The sequence below is a fragment of the Malus domestica genome, chromosome 16 (assembly GCF_042453785.1).
Source record: "Malus domestica chromosome 16, GDT2T_hap1".
Lineage (NCBI taxonomy): Eukaryota > Viridiplantae > Streptophyta > Magnoliopsida > Rosales > Rosaceae > Malus > Malus domestica.
Window position 1 is genome coordinate 22678424 of NC_091676.1, and position 23091 is coordinate 22701514.

Genomic DNA, 23091 nt, shown 5'->3' on the forward strand with positions numbered 1-23091 from the left:
ATTTTTACACTAAAAAGTCAATCTTGATATTATTCACTTTACCCTTTATTTTGGCCTTATCATTAAAACTCAAAAATTTCAAGCCATTTTCATTAGTTTTCCTTCTGATTTAATTCTTCCGTACTTGCATTTTTGACTCACCACCTTTCTTTCTTTCATGGACACTAACCTTCTTTTTCGTTGCATCCTTCTAATTTTTTTTTGGTCAAATGATAGATTCTCCCAAGCCAATACCATAGGAGGCCATGTATGCTCCATACTCAAATTATATACAATACAACGAATGTATCGGAAATAGATCTCTTCCACCAAGGTCACCAGATCAAGTGATATGGACTCTTAAAATTTTATCAAACGGCTAAAGTTATTATAACTTTTAAAGGAACCTCTATTTTTAGCCGTTGGATCAAATTTCAAAGATCTGAATCACTTGATCCGGTAGTCTTGGTAGAAGAAATCCGGAGATGATCTCTTTCCGAAGGCATCCAAACAGTTCACGTTCACTTTTAGATTTGCTTGGACCAACTGCCGTGTAAAGACGAAATAATAACATTTTGATGGCTCAATGGTGAATCAAAATCATGTTGCTGGTTTTGTCATTCTTGACGATCGTAGAAGTCCTATTGTTGCGGGAGCTCGAAGTGTGGGAGAAAACACAATTTTGTTTGTGTAAGCCCTTGCGTTGCGTGATGCTTTGATGATTGCTCGGAATCGGGGTTTCTAAAATATGTCTGTGGAGGGAGATTTTAAAGAATCACATCTTTCGGAATACCATGAAGAATATGCGCGCGCACACACACACTACACATTACATCCACCACAAACACAAAATCTTACCGGTAATAATAATAACATTTTGAAAAAAATAAAATTTAATACGGAAATTAGATTCTATCTAAACAGACGGGGGCGTGGACGAAGTATTTGGTTCGACTACTTTTCTAAGCTGAATCATGTTAGGCTTCTCCGAGTCCTCGTCGTCGCGGTACACGTAAGCAAACCCGCCGTGCCAGGTCAGATCCATACCCGCCATTTCGTCCTCAGCCGAGATCCTCAACAGCTTCAGCTTGTGCAGCACAAAGAACAAGGGCACCATCGTAGCGCTCACCCACCCAATAATCACCACTATCTGGATCAAGTGGGCCCCCAGCAGCTTCCCTCCGCCCCCCATAAACAACCCGTAAGGCCGCCCCTCTTTTCCCGGATACACCTCGTTCACGTACTTCTCCGTCGCAAACAGCGCCGTGAAAATAATCCCCCACGCGCCGCACCCACCGTGAAGCTGAGCCACCTACAGCGGGTCGTCGTATTTCAACTTCTCCGCCAATTTGTTGCACGAGATCAAAACGACAGCGGCGACGAATCCGCATACTATCGCCGCCCACGGTTCGACAACAGAGCATCCCGCCGTTATCGCCGCGAATCCGCCCAGAAGACCGTTACAAACGTCCGTTACGTTCCAGTGACCGGATAGGATTCTTTTTCCGAAGAGAGTGGTGAGAGCGGCGGTGCATCCGGCGAGAGTTGTGGTGACGGCGGTCCGACCCACGGCTGACCACATACCGTAATAGGATCCGGATGACCCGTAAGGACTCAGGATCTTGGTAAACGAACCCGGGTTGAACCCGTACCATCCGAACCAGAGTAAAAACGTGCCGAGAACAACGAGAGAAGCGCTATGTCCGCGGAGAGCGACGGCGCGGCCGGAGTGGTCGAACCGACCCATTCGGGGGCCTTCGATGAAAGCTCCCCAGAGACCGGCGATGCCTCCGACCATATGGACCACACCCGACCCGGTAAAATCGATGACTCCGGTTCCGAATAAGAGGTTTTCGGTATTTCCGGCGCTAGCCCAGCCGTCGACTGACCAGAACCAGTGCGAGACGACCGGGTAGACGAAGCCGGTGAGAAAGGAGGAGTAGATGAGGTAGGCGACGAACTGAGTCCTCTCGGCAATGGATCCGCTGGTGATTCCGGCGGCGGCGATGGCAAAGGCCCACTGGTAGAGGAAGTGGCTGTAGTCGAAACCGGTGGCGGAGGGGACTTTGCTGAGGCCGAAGAAGTGGTGGCCGATGAAGCCGTTGGAGGGGCCGCCGAAGGCGAAGGCGAATCCGAAGAGGTAGTAGAAGAGGCCGCCGGCGGCAGCGTCGAGGACGTTGGTGAGCATGATGTTCATGGTGTTCTTTGCGCGGACGGAGCCAGCGCAGAGCATGGCGAACCCGAGCTGCATTGAGAAAACAAGGTAAGCAGAGAAGAGGAGGTAGGTGGTGTCGACCGCGTAGGCGGTGTCGGAGAGCTTGGTGGAGACGCCGGCGATTTGGTCACAGATGAAGTGAGCTGCGCCGGTGGAGTTGGGCCCCAGGAGGTCGGCCAGCTGCGTGGCCGAGCAGTCTAGTGTTGCCCACGTCGCCATTGGAGCAGTAAGCGAGAGAGTGGTGAAGTTGGAGTAGTCTGCTCCTTGTAGAAGTGTAGTTGGCGTCGGATATTTGTTGTACGGCATAAATATTGGCGGGGGGGGGGGGGGGGGGGGGCGCGGGGGCGGGCGGAGGGGGAAGAGACAGTGTGTTTTGACTTGGAGGTTTCACTTTTTTTGGAGCAGTGTGGGGTGACGTCTAAGACTCTAACTCGTGCGGTGGTCATACATGATTTGATGACTTTTTGGACTCTGATCCCCTGCAGCTGATTTGGTTTTGGAAAGATTGGAATATACGGTCAGGATTCAGATCCATGAATCTCTCTTCTGGGTTTTACTGAAATTAATTAGTAGCTGAGCTTAAATGTTTTTTTTTTTTTTGGAGGTAATAATTACTTTATGGCGGTTAACTTATTTAGATGTAAATCTTTTTGTTACAACTTACAAGTAAACAATTCTTTTTTTAGGTAAAATCAAGTAAACAATTCTTAATTCTGGCACTGGCACATATTGGTTTTACATAAGAGTAATGTTAGGGATACTAAGTTAAATTTTGTAAACTAAATGACATAGAAGTTATTGATTACATTATTACTTAAGCATTGATTAACATGTTTATTTTTTATTGATGACATATAATTTAATTTACAAATTTAGTTATCCTAACATTTTCTCAATAAAAAATGTAAATCATACGAAGTTAATTGAGACCCGTGTTTTGGTTCTATCGGTTTTCCACATGCTAATCGTATTTTATCAATAGAAAATAAAAAGGAAAACTAATGAAAATGGCTTGAAAACTTTGAGTTTTAACGATAAGGACAAAATAAAGGGTAAAGTGAATAGTACCAGAATTGACTTTTTAGTGTAAAAATGTGATTTTTCGTTAAAGTGAACAGTACCGAGAGCTTTTTGTTAAAATTCCCAAAATAAAAAGCATATAAGCTTGAGCAACATAATTAATTATTTGGGGGTAGGACGAAAAATGCGACGGAATTACTTATGGGTTGGTTTAAGTGACTAGAGAAGATGAAAAATGAGTTTTCAAGTGCGATACATTAAGAGATATCAGCTTCATAAGTGAAAGCGAAGAAACAAACAATCTCAAAATAAAAACACATCAGATTAACGTGGTTCAGTGTAAAAGCATGTATAATGATGAGGTCGATAATCTCAAGTTGTTTCTATAGATAACATGTGAATATGTATCATCATTTTGAACATAAGTTAATAATGAAATGATACCTTACGGACATTTCGTATATTAACTAATTAGTTTAATCTAAGGATAAAAATATTATTTAAAGTCGTCTCATTAAATGTTATATGCTAAAGCCGGCTCATTAAATGTTATACACTTAAACAATAAGTCCAATGAATATGTAACTAAGAGAATATAATCTAAAAAAGTTAAATTCATGAGGCATTTCTCATTCATACACATATCTTAAACGTTCATAATCATAGATTGACTCTCACCAAACAAACGAAGATGAAAAATGAGTGTCTTAACTCTCATCACCCAAATCTCACAAATTACAACCCTAAACCAAACAAGTAGAGAATCCAAAAAAACAGAGTATTCTCTCCCAAATTGATCTCTAACTCTCAAATTCACAAATTGTCAAATGAATGAGCCATGAATTTGCCATACTCATGACTCCAAACCCTAAACTAATGGAGAGACACACAAAATTAACTAATGGCGAGGCACACAAAATAAACTAACCCAGTTGGATCAATGACTAAAAGATGGCATGATTAAGCAAATAATTGCTTACTCAAGTGAGGCGTGGTGTGAAAGCTAGAAGTTTATCAGTTTAGCATGAGAGAGAGAGAGAAAGAGAGAGAGAGAGAGAGAGAGAGAGTTTGCATGAATACATGATATTCTTGGTTGGGTAATCTGGACTTCCTAGGGTAATAACAATGCTTCTAATGGCCGGGATGATAAGAGGGAGGTTATGGAAAACACTAAGGTTGCAGGGGTGATGCTTCCTGAGTTTTGAGACTACTTACAATTAGGGAGATACTTCCTTAGCTTGGTGCAGTACAATCCTTAATTCTGTCTAACGTTCTATCTCTCTTTGGCCTCATCATCAAAGGTCCCTAACCTCCCCTTTGTAGGTGAATGATTCTTTTCCAGCTTCCTAAGGAATTTCTAGTTGTGGCTAAGTCCCCCCCCCCCCTCTTTCTTCTAGTGTAGCTACAACCTTCCCTTTTAGTGTAAAATAGATGAGTGTCGCTAGCCTTGTGATGTCTTTGCTACGCCTTCTTCTCGAGGCGCTACTTTCCCAGTTCAGCTTCCACAAACGTTACTTATGATAACTCGTCTCTTGGCTTTCATTCGCCATTCTTTTGCGTGAGTTAGGAAGGGAAGCCAACCTCTCTTCATTAAATGCATGCTCCGTTATGTGACTTACTTAATTAGGGTTTGGTGCCTTCCTAACTAGATTGGTTGGCTTGCTAGGGAAAGAAGGAAACTAGGTTTGCACGCTCTCAAACCTACCCACGTGGACTTCAAAGCTTATGGGCTTGAATCTTTCAGCCCACAAGCAGTCCAAAGTCTTCCTTCCATAATATTGACTTTGTGTAGACCCGATAAACTTCCGTAACCAACACATCACAATTCACTTGACAAGCCCCAAACATAATGGTTAACATGACAAAACTTGGCGTAAGGAATATGCATGGGTCGTATGAACGTGGGGTAATTTATACAAATGCACGGCTTAAAATAGAGAGGTTGGCACTGAGTGAATTGTCAGGGCGCCATATTTTGTTCCACATTTACTTTTTGAAATTATTTTCCTTTGGTTCCTTGTTTGGAATATGAGTTTCGCGAAAGGATAAGGCTTGTGCCCCGAGATATATTTGTCGCTCACTTATAATTAACGAATCTTTATCATGATAATCCAAACAGTTTATTTTATTTATCGTGGTCTGAAGAGAATTAGAATCAGATAAAGTTGTAAATCGGGTCCAGACTCTCCATTCATGGATGTCCTCGCTGGCTCTGCAACTGCTTCTTCTTCATACCCTCATTTACTAATCTCCAACTTCTACAAGAACCACTGTAGCTCCGCCTCCATGGCCGCCGCTCCTCCACCTCAGGTACTCCTCATTGATTCCTATCTAATTCATGCCTCATTTTAGCTTGCTTTCACAGGGCATAACCCACAATTACGAATTTCGAGAACAACATAGTTGCCAAATTACGTTCTAATCATAAAATTCTAAAGCTTTTCGCTTTTACTCTTTTGGGTCAATCAAATTGTGGTGAATGCTGAAAACTTTGTACTCAAAGATTGCGCTTTGTTGCAATTATTATTATTTGTGTAACACAAAAAAAGAGTTGTAGAAGGAAATACATAAAAAAGATAACTGGAGGACACGTGTCGACACCAGAAAGAATTGCATCTCATTTTACTTTTGATAAGGAACCATTTTCACTTGCCATCCTTTAAGTGTTGGTGATGCTCACCATCACATTGATTGCCGTTGGATGAATTTAAATTGCTTCGCACGTGCCGTAAGAAGATGGCTTGCTTTGCCATTACAACTTTTTATGTGTAAGCTACTGATTTTTGTTTGCATACTCTAACTCATTTTACCAAGAAAGATATCTGATTCTCTGATCGTTTCTGTAATTGTTTTTACGACATTATGGTTCTTATTATATCCATTCCGGTGGTTTAGTAATATCTTGTAACTTTCTCAGAGTCTTAATGTCGGAATTTGATCCTAAAGAGGCCTTCTGGCTCCTGAAAGATACTGCTCTATAATGTATGCCGGGCGTTATCTAGTTGTAATGGGAACACCCAAAGTTATTGTTTTCAATTGGAATCCTTGCAGTTGCTGCAGTGGAAGTATCTGCCAGTAAGGATTGTAGAAGCTCGAGCGAAGTCTCCCTTAATGTGTATAATGACTATGTCGCTGAAGAGACCAATAAATTATGGTAACAGCAATGGGTACTTTTAACAGTTTCTTGAATCCATCAGTGTTGAGGTTCAACCAGAGTTTTATATGTCAGTGTGGTTTGTTTTCAGCAAATTATAGCAAGATCAAGAAAAAACTTCGATTGAAGAAATATGCTGGCAATCTCCATGAAGTGATAAAATGTTCAGAAAAAATCAGACGACATATTTTTGTTTTTGTTGCTGGGCTGATGGTTGTCATGTCAGCTTCCCTTTCTGTTAGCAGTATTCCATCCTGTCAGTTTACTTTATACCGTAATATAGTAATGACAACCCAAAATCGTGCAGTGGTAAGAGAATTTACTCGAATTTGTTGCCCAGGGGCTCTCACAGAAGAGAATCTTCTCTTCTTAGAGGCATGGAAGATGATTGACCGTGCATATGTTGACAAAAGTTTCAATGGACAAAGTTGGTTTCGGTACAGAGAAAATGCACTGCGCAATGAACCGATGAATGCACGAGAAGAGACATGTATGAATTCCTTCCTGCAGTCGGTGATATTGTATTGTGTGAAAATTACTATAGTAAAAGTAGCTCAAAATATTCCAAGGCTGTCCTTTTGAAAGTACGCCTCCACAATGGTTCACTGGACTCAGAAATATTTTTGTACTATAAACTTTTGTATATGATACCCTATTTAGCTCGATAGTTGGTTCTTCCGCCTTAATTGCAGAAACTGTTTGAGGCTTTGAGATATCTGAAGTCCACTGTCACCTTAGTTTACTACTTATAATTTCTTTTTCCTGCTTGAAGGTTTTCAAGATTTGCTGATCCTAGCATGCCAAAGTCTCCCTTCACTTGATAAACCATTATTTTACTCAGCTATTTTGGTTTTGTATAAAAATGAGCAAAAGCTTCATGCCAGCTGGATCTCTTCATTTAATACTATACATATCTTTCCAGTTTCCAGTTTCTGCCTTTCTAAATCCTAGTGTTGTATGTTCATTTAGATATGGCAATTAGGAAGATGCTTGCCACATTGGAGGATCCTTTCACTCGGTTTCTGGAGCCTGAAAAGTTAACGAGTCTACGGGTACAATGATTTTTCTTCTTATACTGTTAGTGTAGTTCATTCTAGCGGTTTAGCCTGCATAAGAAAATATGATGCACCATTAGACACTACATCAAACTCACTCTCAAATTACTTATTATATTAAGAAAAATTTCTTCGGTTGAATTTGAATATAGTTATTGTTCCTGAAATCTGTTCACATCTTCTTCAAGGGCAGTCTGGAACTCGAGGTGCTCTTACAGGCGTAGGGCTGTCAATTGGCTACCCTACACAACTTGATGGATCAGCTGCTGGTCTTGTTGTTATCTCAGCTTCCGCAGGAGGTCCAGCAAACAGGGCTGGCATCTTGTCTGGGGATGTTATTCTGGCGATTGATGATACAAGTACAGAAACAATGGGCATATATGATGCAGCAGAGCGGCTACAGTGAGTTTCATACACTTACTCCCATGTAACTTGTCATTGTTTTTTCATCTAAATGTTTATGCTCTAATACTGTAATGAGGAAATGCAATAATAATATAACTTACAATATTAATTATGTATTTCTTAGCTGGAATTTTCATTGAAATTCTGTTCGTAAGATTAATCTAACATGGACATACACAAAGACAAATTGCAGTTTTCCAGTCAAGTCCTTTCTGATATCCAAATGACTATAGTAGTAACTATCCATTAGTGCTAGGATATTCTAGGGACTGTTCACAAAATTTCTGGTTGGAAGCCATATCATTTAAAAACCTAGAGTAGCTCTCTATCTTGGGCCCTTTGAATTTGTGAGTGGGCTGGTGACTTGTAACAAGTGTTTCAGAATCACGATTCGTTTTTTCCCAGTAAATTTTTATTTATTTTCATTTATACCGTTTTTCCTAATTGTTACAGGGGATCTGAAGGAAGTTCAGTGAAACTAACCATTCGGAGTGGACCTGAAATAAAGCACCTGGATCTAATGTAGGTTCAGTTCTTCATTCATTCCTGCAGAAATACTGTAATATCAGTCTAAGGAATTATTCATTCTATTCCCAAAGGTGTTTGAAGATTATTGATTTGATAATATGATGGTTTTAACTTTGTCATGGCATGCATTTGATAATTAGTTGGAATTAATTTCATCATGTCATTTTAAGAATGCTTTTGGTCTAAGTTCTCATTTTATTTGGTGGCTGGCAATTGAGCTCCGTGTTTAACCACAGTCATCCCATTTGCTAAGACATTGAGCTACCGTTAACTTGGGAATAGCACTTAGGACTGGGGTTAGTGGTGATTTTACTTTTGCTCAATTCAGAGTCCTTTTTCCATTTTAAAATTATTAAAATGTCTTCTTGGTGTATTCTAGGCGGGAGAAAGTTTCACTGAATCCTGTGAAGTCAAGACTATGTGCGGTGCCTGCTTCGGGAAAGGATTCCCCTAGGATTGGATATATCAAACTACCAACGTTCAATCAAAATGCATCTGGTAAGAAAAACTAGTAGTTGCAGAACTGATATAAGTTTTATGTATGATGGTATGGTGTTTTGATCTTCTCAAGCCCACTCTCACTGAGATATGAATTCAGTTCTCTTGTGCTTCATTTTGAAGAAAACATTACTCATTTTGTTTAAAACTTCATTTACTCAATGCTTCATAATCTTGTTAAGTACTTCATTCGTTTGAACTTGTTTGGATATGTATATATATATATATATATATATATATATATAGAGAGAGAGAGAGAGAGAGAGAGAGAGAGAGAGAGAGAGAGAGAGAGCTCATATTTTGACTGTCAATTTCCGCAATTTGGTCTAAGAAGTTTGCATCCCATGTAGGTGCTGTCAAGGAAGCAATTAATACCTTAAGGAGTAATAATGTTAATGCCTTTGTATTGGATCTTCGAGACAATAGGTAATCATTATATCTCAACGTGGGTCTAGGACTCTAGGTTATCATTAGCTTTCAACACGGCTCATGTAAATTTTTCCCTTTTGGAAGGCTTTCTGAAAGCTTAATATTTGCTTAATTTTGGTGCAGTGGTGGTCTTTTCCCAGAAGGAATTGAGATTGCTAAGATTTGGTAAGTCGCCGTGGACAATTGTGGGAAACTAAACTGTTTATAATTATTGCTTTTCACCTAACGAGTCGATTTTGTGTTATTTTTAAGACGGGGAATAACAAAGTTTTTGCTGCATATTTAATTATGGAACTGAGATAACCAATGTTTGCACTTAGTCATAGCCATATGATACAGATTTTGATACTCTGAACTTATTCCTATATATCATGTCCCAAATATCAAATTTATATATATCAGCACGCATTTTTTATACACATGAAGGTTTTGGACTCATATTACATATACGAAAATACTAGCCAGCAATCCTTTACAACGCACCGTATTGATTGCAATGCATACATGTATTTGGGCTTAAAATGGATTCATGCGATCTGCTGAAAGTGTGGGAGGCATGCTTCTTTCATGTGTCTCCTTATTCAACCCAGCAAGGTTTAAGAAGACAATCCCTCGAAAGCCACTGGATTACTAGATCGCAATCATGCTGCTTGAGTGGTCTTTTCATTCATATTCAAAACCGTTATGTTTGATCCTTTTATGCAGCACAAATTCTTACAATTCAACTTTGTAACAAAAATAAAAAACATTGTTTGTCTTTCAAGTATTAAGCTTGCACTTCCTTATATCAGATCCAAATTTTGTAAATTCATGATTGGATGCTTTTTTCCAGGTTGGACAAAGGTGTGATTGTATATATTTGTGATAGTCGTGGTGTTCGAGATATATATGACACCGATGGAAGCAAAGCAGTAGCGACTTCAGAACCCCTAGTTGTGCTGGTACATGTTTATTTAGTAATACGATTAAGTAGATTTGGTCAGTGATATTCCTCCATGCTCAGGCAAACAGTTGCATATGCTATTATTAATGGTGCAGGGTTGTCATCATTTAGTTATCTGTTGTCAAGCTCCGGCCTGTCTCGCTGTGCTGTTTAATGCCGGAATCAGTTTTTCGTTTCTGATATTGTCTTATTAAAAAGGAACCTTTCTATAGCGTGTTCATGTGCGTTCCTATGAAACATTATGTTTGAAGAATTGCTTGGTGAGATTTGGTGTGCGTATCAACTGAGATTTCTTCAGGTGAACAAGGGAACTGCTAGCGCAAGTGAAATCTTAGCCGGGGCATTGAAAGACAATAAACGTGCTGTGTTGTTTGGAGAACCCACATTTGGGAAAGGGTAATCTCTTTTGCTCCGACACAGCTCCTATGAATAAAATCGTATATTCCTGACATAAGTCATCCATCCGACTATGCAGCAAGATTCAGTCAGTTTTTGAGCTGTCCGATGGCTCTGGCTTGGTTGTTACAGTCGCTCGTTATGAGACACCTGCGCACACAGACATTGATAAGGTCTGATGCGGTCTCTTGTTCTCCCCATACACTGTATTCTTGTTGCTCTCGGTTAACTTTGTTCCCATTACTTGTAGGTCGGTGTGATTCCAGACCATCCCCTGCCTACCTCATTCCCCAAAGACGAGGAGGCTTTTTGTAACTGCCTCCAGGACCCTGCATATGCTTGCAACAAGGTCGAGCTATTTGCACGATGACCGCAGTTTTTGTGTACATTCACATTGTTTACAGTACAGGAAATCACAATTTTTTACAGATGCAGTTTGACATTCTTTCAAGGTTTCTTTTGAATTTGTAAACAAATAGCAATATTTGATTAATGGTATTCGATTCAAGAAATTTACGAGTGAATGTTTCAGTATTCAACCAAATTCCATAAGATAATACCAAATTCCACCGTATGGAATGAAATGTCAAATGTACTGTGAAATTGTATTTGGAATATATACTATATACGATGGCGTACAAAATAATAATTTCTTGAAGAACGCCAGCATCCGAGTCTGGTGTATACAAAAAATGGCTAAATTATGCTATCAGAAAATCATTGATCTTAAGCTTCAACGGTTCAACCGATTTCTTGATCTTAGACTCAGCTGATTTATTGTGGATCCGTAACAGCAGACGGAAAAATCTTGTAGTAGTTGATCCGAATACTTTCAGGCAAACCGATCGGAATACTACAGGTTTAAGACTACTGGTTTACATTCTCTATTCACCAAAACATCTTTGTCCATGTACCCAAAAATGGGAAAACAGCAATCAACAATCTTAACAGGAGAGGTGTGTCACTATTTCTTTCTCTCCGACTCAACTTACCCTTCCCCATCGGCTTTCTTTGAGATTGCCTCCGTGCAGATTCCATTCTTTCAAGATCATCCCATCCGCCTAAACTCGATGCATCTCGACCACTACTATCAGCTGAAGCATCATTTCCAACTACCCAAGATTGATAACCCATTCTTTTGTCACTAGTTTCCTGCTCTTCATCATATTTTTCTTTTTCTTTGGTTCTAGCGTTACCTACAGTGCTGGCAAAAGGTTTCCTTCTCCTCCTGGTCCTGGACTTGCGTTTCGGCCTACTTTGTGTCCCTCCCCATAACTTCTCATATAACAGTGAAAATGCTGACTGAACAAGGGGGAGTGCTAACGCCATTATGAAAGCTTTCGGACCCGTAGACAGCAGCAAAGATATGATAATAGCTGGAAATGCCCAACCATACGATTTGAACACCTGCACCAACCAAAAAAGCAAATACATTGGACATTTTACACCTATAAGAACATATTCTAAAATAGGAATAAACCAGTACAAGCATAATAAGAAAAATTAGACTCCTCTGGATATCAAATTTTGACTCAGGTGATTTTTCATCTTCAACCTCGGGATTATGGTGTTCATATTTTGGTCCTTTTTTATTTTGGTAATCACTTTATCAAAATGCTTATATATTCAGTAACTCAAAACCAGTGTCAGTTTTGGTCTGGATGTCGTTAATGTAAGGGATCCACCGTGCTCAACCAGACAGCATAACTGTTTGTCTTGGGAGCAAGGCATTGTTCATTATAACAGTTATAGAAAGCACAAACTATTCGAGCAGTTTTCTCGTTGTTTCTTTTGTAACCAAGTAACCAAGTGTCAAACTGACTATCCAGAACAACCCCAAGCAAGTATATTCATTCCCTCCAATTACTGCTGCTGTTCATTGCCATGAAAGCACATTAAGGTATTCATTTTTTACACTTCGATGTTACGCTTTGCTCACTCAGACTAAGGCTCTCCAGTGATTGTCTCTTACCTTAAGGTGCCTTCCCATAGCTGCGATAATGGTCCATCGCGATACCTTTCATAACTTTCATTAGATGTTTCTCAGGAAGTGCTACATTGTGCTTGACATCAGTTCTCTTCCAATTTTTCATTTTTTATTTTATTTGTATATAACACATTGACTTCAAACTTATTAGGAGACTTAAACGTGCAGAAAATGTTACGATAAAGGACCAATTCAGCAGTAGAAAGCACTTAGGGACTAGGCTAACAAAATAGGATGTGAGAGAAGTTTCAGAACAGAAAGGAAAAGAAATCTGCTATGTAGTCGAAGACCGAGGTGATGAAATATTACTCTATAGGACTTTCCTACTTAAATGTCAACAGGTTGTTGAAATGTTACATCTATAACTTGATCATAAGCAAATTATGTTTGAAGATGGAACTGGTTAACTTCAAAACTCTTGATACAACACAAATCGAGAAGCCAATAGTAGACAAAGATACACACAATATCGATTTCACTGTCTTCACATTGGTTTCTGATTCTATCTTTTGCATACGAACCTTATAAGGGGGGAATTCAGCACTTACACGAATGCAAGTAAAGCTATCTATCATAATAACCTTTATTGAATTAATCAAACTATTGATGCATTTGAATTCTTAAACATCTGTTTCTTAATAATTTTTGTTCCTCGACGAGTCAAACATGTTTACAGTAAGTTCTCCAAGTAGACTAGGGAGTAGTCAAATTAGCTAGAGCAGTGTGCTCTCCTCTGCACCGAAGTTTGAATCCCCTCCCCCACAATTTAGATAGAGTCATTAGACTGATTAGAATATTGCTCGAATATTGATGCATTCTAATACTTAAGCGTGGGTGAGAAGAACTAAAGTAATGTCACCGATTAGAGCTGGGCATAGCTAAGTTGGTTACAACAGTGTGCTTTTTCTACTGCATTTTAAGTTTAAATCCCTTATCCGCAGTTTAGATTAGACTAATTAAAATATCGCTTGAATAAAAAATTAAGCTCTCCAAACTTGAAACACTCCCAAATCCAAACTTCACATAACTAACCAAAAATTAAGTGAAGGTTAGTACCTTAAAAATCCAGACACTATCAATGGCATCCTCCAAGATTCCACCCGAGCCTTCCTCCTCCATCTCCGACGACTCGTCCGACCACCACCGCCTTTTCTTCTTCCCTTCCCTTCTACTGTACTCGTAATCTTCTTCGTCCTCGTCATCGTCTTCGTCTTTTTCTCCGTTGCCTTTGTCTCTGAAATTGAAACCGAATCTTTGGGAACGAATGGTTTCGGCATTGGAGTCCCAGCGACGGTAGCTAGGAGCGTAGGAGCGACTTAAATGGGAGGAAGGAAGTGGGTTTTGACAGATAAAGTGAAAGGAATAATTGGGTCGCCATGGATGAGGCTGTGCTGTAAGGAGGACACTGCTCTCCATGCGTAGTGTGAGCTTCCATCTGCCACGTTCTCGTTATCTTTTTCTCCGATTAATATACTTTCTAATATTATTTTTCACTTGTGAATAAAAAGTTTTAAATTCAATTATCATTAAAAATAAATTTGAACCATATTATTATTAACCATTGTGAGATTAAACTCACTTCTACCTTACTGTAAATGATATTGTTTGTTCAAAAAAAAAAAAAAACTCTCTCAAACTTTATTACCAAAAATAAAGGTTAATTACATTATTATATTCTCGAACTCACGAGTTTTATTTATGGAAAACTAACCAAAACATCCTTAAAAGTTTCATTTTAATCATAAGGACAAATTTTTTTCATAATACCCAAATTGGGCATGGGAAAGAGGACAAGGAAGAAAAACAATTATGAGAGATCACATACAAACATTTCTGAAAGATCACATGGATGATCAAAATAAAGGCTCTAGGAGACAAATCATGCGGCAAATTCACATGCAAAAGGAGACAAGCAAGATCACATGACCACGTTTCAGAAACAATGCTGACAATTTCAGCAACAGTAGAGGCAAAGTGACAAATGACAAGTACCAAGGAGATATCCATACCATTTATTACCATTGTATCCTCAATCAGTCTATATAAGTGGAGTTTCATTCATTGTAAAGAAACCTCTAGTTGAACATCTCTCAACACCTCAACCACTCAACACCTGAACACCCTACTCTCATACTCACACCATCTTCATACTCTCAATCATCTGTAGTTTTCAGAGCAGCCTTGTAAACACTTTCTTGTAAACAACTATCTTTATAAACATTCCATATATCAATAAAGGTTAAAGTGTACATATTCAAGCAAACTTCAAGTCTTAAGTAAGCTTTCTTTTCTTTCTTTAGTGTGCTTGTTTAATTAGACTTCTAGTCCAAAACAGGGAAACACTATTGTAGTTATATTATTAACCTGCTAAACTGACGATCATATTTTGTTCTAACACTCTGTTATAGTTGAATGCTTGCCATACAAATAACTGGACATTAACCAGGGTACATCTGAGTTCAGCCGTTAAGGCTTTATACTTGTACTGTGAGTGGCCGTCATGCTGAAACATGTTGAGTTCCATGTGCAAGGTTATATGTCTAGTTGTTATAATGGCCATCTGACTATTTAACCGAGCCTGCATTACGAATTTGGTATCAGAGCCAAGTTTAGCATTTTAATAGTATAATTATAATAGTAAAGTACTTTGAGGATAGAAGTCATTGATACAACTGATATCATATTTGTTTATTGTGTATGAACAACAGATATTATTGTCCTTGTAGACCTTGTCAGCCATAACCACCAGGTATTTATTGTCCCAGACATCCAACTATAAATAGCATAAAGAGAAGATTAGTATATATATCCAAAAGAATTACCAGTACTTTGAAGAAGCAAAAGTTTTATTTTGGTTATCTTGAACATCCTTCATTTATTCGTAAATATAATAATACAGAAGTTCAACATAAAGTTTTAGAAGTAAAAAGAGCAACATATCAAGTTTTAGAGACCTTGAGAGAAGAAAGAGAGTTTCCAAGAAACCAGTTAGCAGTAACTTTAAAGAAAGGTAGACTGTAGTTTATGATAGACTATATTAATTTAGAAATTAGTGAACCTCAAAAAAGAAAAATAACCTTAGACCAAAATAGTTTAGTTTGTTATTTTCCATTGAGAAAGCATAATCATATTTTGCATGGTGAAGAAAATCCACAAGCCAATAATATTGTAGATCTTATTATTAGTCAATCAGAAAATATAAAATTAGAAAATAATAAGCATAATCATTTGTTAAACCAGTTGTTAGAGCATTTTCAAAAAACTTCCATAAAAATAATTAGACAAAATTTAGACTATATTACATCTTAGTTAGAAGATCATAATAAAAATATTCAAATGGTTCCTAGCAAAAGAGAGATAAAAGATCTTGTTGATCTCATAGATAGTAAGCCGAAGCAAGTAGAACTTAGAAATAGTTGAGCAGTTAAAATTAGAAGTTCAAAAAATTCAATTAGTACAAAAAGAGTTAAGTGAACAAGTAGATAGGTTGCATAATAAAATAGATAAATTATTAGTTTAATGACCAATTCTAGAAATATCATAAAATATATCCAAGCTTTGAAAGAAATTAGTAAGTTAGATAAAGAACTAGTAGGTTTAACAGATTTTTCAACACAAGTATCTAGTAGTAATATTCCCATTAGGCAAAATAATTTGATTATTCAATTAGTTTTAAGTTTGGCTGAAAAATTAGATCAAATTGAAGAACAAATAGTAGAAATAAACCAAGTTTTACACAACGCATCTTCATCAATTCCACCATCCTTGCTAGATAAATAAGAAAATTTAACTTTAAGTGCAAATAATAATAGAAGACCTAAGCTAAATCCTTTTGATAATAGAAAATGGAACTCTTTAGGAAAAAAGGAAAAGAAGTAGTTAGAGCTAAATATATTTATCCTAATGAAGAAGAATCACAAGAATTTATTCGAAGAAGTTTTGAGAGAACACAGAAAGATAAATATAACCTGTACCAATTAGGTTTATTTGAAAATAGAGGCAGAATTGTAAGTAGCATCAGTCAACATAAAGTTAGCTGTATTGATAAAGAAGTCACACTTAATCTAATTAGTAAAGAAGCAGTTACTCATTTGAGAAAATCACATTTTAGTTAGATTCATATAGGAACAATATTAATTGGAATATCAAGAATAACCAGAGCACAAGTAGGCACAAAAACATTAGTATACATATATGATGATAGATGTGATAATCACCATCAAGCAGCAATAGCAACAACTGAAGTAGACTTAAGTTCAAACTTAGCAGTCATAGGTTGTATTCCAAATTATGTTATGACAATTAATGAATTTAGTAAATATATTAAAGTAAGTATAAGAACAAAAAATTATAATATGAAAGGAGAATATAAAAATTTGTGTATTAGCTTAATGTATATTGGTAAAGTATCCGATAGATATAATCATAAGTTTAATTTAGAGTTTCAAATTTTAGTTCAAACATTTGGTAGTAAACATGTAAATATGATAGAAGCATAACCCGTAGATAATAGCTTTTTAGAAGGAACTCAGTGGACATTGCCTAATTTACAAGTAGCAACAAATAAACAACCAGATAAAGTACAAATATATGAAACTAGTACAGGTCAAGCAACAATTAGGTTTAGTAATTATAAGCAATTAGAAAAAATAGAAGAGGATGAGAGTGAGATCGAAAATGAGAGTATACATATGACGTTTGATAATTTAGATACTAATTTAGTTGAGCAAAACTTTGATCGTATTGTAAATAAACTTATAGAAGATATTGATCATTTAGATGAAGAACAATATTTGGAAAAATATAAGACATATGATTTAGGACTACATATAATTTCAGACGAAGAGAAGAAAAAATTAATCTTAGAAATAAGAGTAGAACATATTTTAGGATCAAAAGAATATAATAATTTATTAGAATTGAAAGCAGAATGTAATCCAGCAGAAGAAAGTAGTACATCAGGAATAGAAAATCCAGGACACGCAAGTAGAACTGATTAACAATTTTTGAGACCAACAAATGAACAATATAATGAAAAGGCAAAAGTAGATTACATAGAAGAAAGTATGATAAGACCACCTAGAAAAAATAGGATTCCATATTTGAGAGGGTTAGAACAAATTAATATAGCTGGTAATATATTAAATTTAGATAATGTAGATCCACAATACTGGGAAAGAACGATTGAAAGATGGGAAAAAGCCTGCGTACATGCAACATTAATGTTAGATTTTAGTAATTCACAAAATATGTTAGATTACTTTGAGCATACTTTGGACGGTTTAGTTTTTTATTGTTTCCAGTCATGGAAAGTCCAAAATCCAGAACAGCATTAAGCAGCTAAAACACATTTTAATATTGATGGTTTTGTTACTTTGATCAAACAAGAGTTTTTAGATCATAATAGGTTAGATGACAGAAGTGAAAAAGAACAAATAAGAGCAATTAGAAATTTAGAACAATTACAAATTTGTGATTTACAGTATATAGCTGAGTATACCACAAATTTCTTTAAATATTTAGGAAGAACAGGTAGAATTGGTGATATTAATTTATTAGATACTTATATGACAAAAATAAAAGGACCAATAGGTGAAAAGATTTGGAATGAATGACAAAAGCATCCAAAGAAGAATGATATTGCTATAAGACCTAGAATTCAACATGTATATGATATACTTAGACAAGAGTGTAGTCAAATAAAAGCTAAGAGACAAATTAGGAAACAATTTTACATGAGTTGTAAAAATATAGATTTACAACAACAGTATGGTTGCCATAAGAAAAATAAGTATAAGAAAATATACAAAAAGAAATATAAGTCATATAAACCCTACAAACAACATAAGAATTTCAGTATAAGACCTTCAAGAACATATAGGAAAAGAAAATATATTCCAAAACAATTTAGAAAAAGAAGTGGCAGACCTTGGATTAGAAAATATAAAGCACCAAAAGATAAGAGTAGTTGTAAAAGTTATTCATGTGGAGAAGCTGGACATATTAGACCTAAATGTCAAAAATTAGGTAAACAGTCAAAACAAAAAGTACATTTGATGGAATTGTTTAAGTTAGAAGAAGATGAGGATATTCAGTCAATATACAGTTTAGATGATTTAAGTGATAATGAGAGTATTTATAGTATAGAAAGTATTAACATGATAGATTCAGACTCGGAAGGTTCAAGTAGCACAAATAGTGATCTAGAGGAGTATATGTATGCATTCATAGAAGAACAACATGAAGAAGAGTATAAATACATTAATTTAAGTTGGCCAGAAAAATGTCATAAGTGTAGTAAATTAGTTGCAAATAAATACTATAATACATATTCAATATTATGTGAAAAGTGTTATAGTAATAGGTTATTAGAAGTTAATTCAGCAGAATCACAAGAAAATACTGAAATATTAGGAAATATTATTCATAGTATAGAAAAACCAAAAAATAGTTCTTTAATTACCATAGATTGTGAAATAGAATTAGCAAAAGAACATAATATACAAACAACAACTATGATAGATACAGGAAGTACAAAGAGTGTTATAAGAGAAGAATTAGTACCAGAAAAATATAGACAAAAATTAGCAAAATCAGTGAGAATAACACAATTTGATGAGAGACCAGTTTACTTAACACATTGTATAAATAATGAGTTTATTAAAGTAGAAAAACAACAATTTAATTTACCATTAACATTTGTTTCACCAGTAGGATCATATCCATTCAATTTAGGTTTAAGCTTTTTGAAAAGTTTACAAGGGTTTTTATTTATGAACCCTAACATAACATTTTTCAAAAGAGGCATTACAATAACTGACCAAAGTAATATTGTAGAAGCATACAAAAGCATGAGTATAGGAGACTCTAGTGGTCAAGATAGTTATCATTTAGAAAACTCAAAAGAGAATTATGAGCATAATAACGTAGAAGAGTTTGATGAAGACATATTTAAACATGAATACCCGTTTTTAGAAGAAGGAAACTGTATAGAAATATTACAGTTAAGTAAACCAAGGAGTTTAGAAGAATTATTACAATTAGCAGAACAAACTAGAATTATAGGAGAAATCCCACAGTTACATTGGAGTAAAAATAAAATACTAGCAAAATTAGATATAATTAACCCAGATTTAACCATTAAGATGGCTGATATGCCTTGTAGTTTAATAGATAAACAAGAGTTTGAGCAGCAAATAAAAGAGTTGTTAAATTTAAAAGTAATTAGACCCTCTAAGTCTAGATATAGATCAGCATCATTTATTGTAAGAAAACATTCAGAATTAAAGAGAGGTAAGGCTAGAATAATTTATAATTACAAGAGATTAAATGATGAAACATATGAAGATAGTTATAAGTTACCAAATAAGGATGAACTTATAAATAAAATTCAAGAGAGTAAATATTTTAGTAAATTTGATTGTAAATTAGGTTTTTGGCAAATACGATTAGCAGAAGAATCAATTGAGTGGACAACTTTTACTTGTCCAGAAGGACATTTTGAGTGGCTTGTTATGCCATTTGGACTTAAAAATGCTCCTTCGATCTTTCAAAGAAAGATGGATAAAATTTTCAAGAAATATGATAATTTTTGTAGTGTTTATGTAGATGATATTTTAGTACATGGTAAAAATAAAAATGAACATAGGAAGCATTTAGAGATAGTATTACAAGAGTTTATTAATAATGGAATTGTGATTAGCAAAAATAAAATAGCATTAGAAAAGTAAGATATAGAATTTTTAGGAATGTATATCAAGTCAGGTACAATACAATTACAAGATCATATAGCTACAAATGTGTTAGAATTTTCAGATAAATTAGAAGATAAAAAACAGCTACAAGCATTTTTAGGATTATTAAATTATGCAAGAAATTTTATCTGATTTAGGAAGAAAAATAGCAGTATTTCAGAGTAAAACTAGCAAAACAGGACAAAAATATTTTAATAATGAAGAAATTAAATTAGTTCAAAATATAAAAGAAGAAATTACTAAACTTAAGCCATTAACATTACCATTAGATAATAGTTACAAGATAGTCGAAACAGATGCTTCATCATTAGGATGGACATGTATACCATACCAGAAAAAGCATAGGGAGTCTCTAAAGTCTGACGAACAAGTTTGTAGATATTCATCAGGAAAGTTTACAGATTTAGAAATTTTAGGGATACTTAATTCACTTGAAGCATTTTCTTTATTTTTACATAATGAAGTATTTACGATTAGAACAGATTGTCAAAATATAATTTCTCATTATAACAAGATACATGTTAATAAACAGGCAACCCGAAGATGGGTTAATTTTGTTGATTCAATTACAGGAAATGGTTTTAAACCAATTTTTGAACATATAAAAGGTAATGACAATACATTAGCTGATATCTTATCAAGATTAATTTGTTGAACACGTATGGAATATCGTGGACCATCATCAGCAAATAGCACAAGGCCGCAAGGCAGAATAGTGTCTTTCAATAGCATAATGATGCACCATCAACCTCCACCATTCAGTGGATTTCAAAATAGCATGAGCAAACCAGCATCACCACCAGTACCTACTTTCAACTTTAATGGCAATATTGTTGAAGGAATCAGAAATCCAACTCTGAGATATAGGTCAAGGGTACCATGGATTTCTGATAGGCAGCAGGTTCTCTTAGATAATTTTTGGAATATCCAAATCAAGCAGCCAAACATAAGGTTAGGTCATGAAAAATTAATTAGAGCCTTGGAACAAGAGTATGATAGCTTTAATTTTAATTTCCACCAAAACCAGCAGCATATTCATTTTCTTGAGCGCAACCTCCAAGTCATCTCTAGGGACCATGAGTCATTACTTGTTGGAAATTTGAGTAGTTTGAGTAGAAATTTCCTTGTCCCACATTGGCCATTCCCAAAAGATTTTATCACTTTATAAGGTTTTGTCCTTTAAAGAAAGTGATTGGAGTAATAGGCCTGGAGACTAAAATTGGGCTCACCCTTGGGGTTGGGCTTTGGGGTGTAATAATTAATTGGTAATTAATATATAATTAATTATAATTAATATATAATTAATTATAATTAATATATAATTAATATATAATTAATATATATTTAATTGTCAAAAGATGGGCCTTGGGCCTTGGGGCTCTAATAATTAAATTATTTAATTAATTATTTTTCGGATTTACTTAATTATTTTTTAATTAAATTCGAATTTAATTAATTAATTAATTTTTATGAAAAGACTCATCCTTTCAGATGAAGTCTGAGAGTTCTTTCTGAACACAGAGCAAAGCACCCTTCTGAAGAGATGTCTCCCAACAGTCACACCCCATTCTCATACCTGTTGCAAACAGGCATCTATCTGCTATATATTCATACATCTGCATAGCATTTAGAACACAGAAATAAAAACTTCATCTTCTACATTCATAAACCTTCTTACTGAGAGAACCACATTAATATTCGCCAGAAGTCTATTTTCCGGTGCTGGAATTTCTGACTTAGATCGTTGAATCCTGGTGGAACAGACGTCCGTAGAACTACAAGCACAGAGTAGGGACGAAATTTCTGTTTCAAGGACATTGCGGTACGCAAGCCTCGATCTTCAAGTTGTCTGTTTTATAATTCATATTCTAGTTTATATTCTGTTAGTTTCTATTGCATTTATTATTTATAAGCATATATAAATTATCACAGATTGTTGACTTATATCCAACAATCTTGAAACAGAAATTTATGGATCAACAATCTGTAAATGTGAATGGCGCTGTGCCAAAGTACTCAGAAAAGCCTGAGAAGTTCAAAGGTTTGGACTTCAAGAGATGGCAACAGAAGATGTTGTTCTTCCTGACAACAATGAATCTCGCTCATGTTGTTAAGGAAGAAGCTCCGAAGTCTAATGAGAATCCAATGACGAGAGAGACTGTCATGGCAATTGAAGCTTGGAATCATTCCGAGTTTTGTTGCAGAAACTATATCCTGAATAGTTTGGATGACAATCTCTACGACATTTATTCTCTGTGCAAGACAGCGAAGGAGTTGTGGGAATCCCTAGAGAAAAAGTATAAGATTGATGATGCCGGTTCAAAGAAATTTGTTATCGGTAAGTTTCTCAAATATACAATGGTGGATTCCAAATCTGTTGTTTCTCAGGTCGAAGAAATCCAGAAGTTGATCTATGAATTGCATTCTGAGGGATGCGAGATCAATGAGCATTTCCAAGTTGGGGCGATAATCGAGAAATTGCCAACTTCCTGGAATGACTTCAAAATTTATCTCAAGCACAAGCGTCGTGAGATGAATATGGAGGATTTGATTCTGAGGCTACGTGTGGAAGAAGACCACAGAAAGGCAGACCGTTCTGGAGGGTTTGCGGCCATTGAAGCCAATGCGAATTATGTTGAGGGAGGAAACTCCAAGGCTAAGCCGAAAAAGAATAAGGCCCCTGCTCCGAAAACCAAGCAGTTTGTGCAATCTGCCCTTGCTCCTAAAG

The 23091-nt window shown here is 36.0% G+C and overlaps 3 protein-coding genes across 6 annotated transcripts; 1 reads left to right on the top strand and 2 right to left on the bottom strand.

The window, feature by feature from the left end:
• Window positions 1–813: 813 nt before the first annotated feature.
• On the bottom strand, window positions 814–2907 carry LOC103405352 (ammonium transporter 1 member 1-like). The gene has a single exon (XM_008344337.4). It carries the CDS (start codon window positions 2498–2500, stop codon window positions 1292–1294), a length of 1209 nt encoding a protein of 402 aa, XP_008342559.3. The 5' UTR covers window positions 2501–2907; the 3' UTR covers window positions 814–1291.
• A 2262-nt stretch (window positions 2908–5169) lies between these two features.
• On the top strand, window positions 5170–11134 carry LOC103405350 (carboxyl-terminal-processing peptidase 2, chloroplastic-like). 4 transcript variants are annotated; one of them, XM_070815053.1, is made up of 14 exons: window positions 5170–5524; window positions 6266–6368; window positions 6460–6624; window positions 6709–6858; window positions 7338–7420; window positions 7617–7825; window positions 8282–8350; window positions 8736–8854; window positions 9205–9280; window positions 9407–9448; window positions 10116–10224; window positions 10525–10622; window positions 10702–10795; window positions 10873–11134. In XM_070815053.1, exons 1-14 carry the CDS (start codon window positions 5408–5410, stop codon window positions 10990–10992), a joined length of 1554 nt encoding a protein of 517 aa, XP_070671154.1. In that variant the 5' UTR covers window positions 5170–5407; the 3' UTR covers window positions 10993–11134. The 4 variants fall into 4 exon arrangements, 3 of the variants coding, with proteins under 3 accessions (XP_070671154.1, XP_070671156.1, XP_070671155.1); XR_011576933.1 differs by having other exon boundaries at window positions 5174–5524; window positions 10322–10622; XM_070815054.1 differs by having other exon boundaries at window positions 5328–5524; window positions 6132–6368.
• An 81-nt stretch (window positions 11135–11215) lies between these two features.
• LOC103405349 (uncharacterized) lies at window positions 11216–14089 on the bottom strand. Its single transcript, XM_008344332.4, has 2 exons — window positions 13666–14089; window positions 11216–12029 (listed from the first exon to the last, which is right to left on the bottom strand). Exons 1-2 carry the CDS (start codon window positions 14023–14025, stop codon window positions 11511–11513), a joined length of 879 nt encoding a protein of 292 aa, XP_008342554.3. The 5' UTR covers window positions 14026–14089; the 3' UTR covers window positions 11216–11510.
• Between the last annotated feature and the right edge of the window lie 9002 nt (window positions 14090–23091).

Excerpts from the sequence above, each read along its gene's own strand:
- LOC103405352 (XM_008344337.4), bottom strand. The coding sequence starts at position 2,500 with ATGCCGTACAACAAATATCCGACGCCAACTACACTTCTACAAGGAGCA.
- LOC103405350 (XM_070815053.1), top strand. The coding sequence starts at position 5,408 with ATGGATGTCCTCGCTGGCTCTGCAACTGCTTCTTCTTCATACCCTCAT. Across the intron at positions 8,351-8,735 it reads ATAAAGCACCTGGATCTAAT|GCGGGAGAAAGTTTCACTGA; the intron begins GTAGGTTCAGTT and ends GGTGTATTCTAG. Across the intron at positions 9,281-9,406 it reads TTGGATCTTCGAGACAATAG|TGGTGGTCTTTTCCCAGAAG; the intron begins GTAATCATTATA and ends ATTTTGGTGCAG.
- LOC103405349 (XM_008344332.4), bottom strand. The coding sequence starts at position 14,025 with ATGGAGAGCAGTGTCCTCCTTACAGCACAGCCTCATCCATGGCGACCC. Across the intron at positions 12,030-13,665 it reads ATAGTGTCTGGATTTTTAAG|GTGTTCAAATCGTATGGTTG; the intron begins GTACTAACCTTC and ends TGGTTGGTGCAG.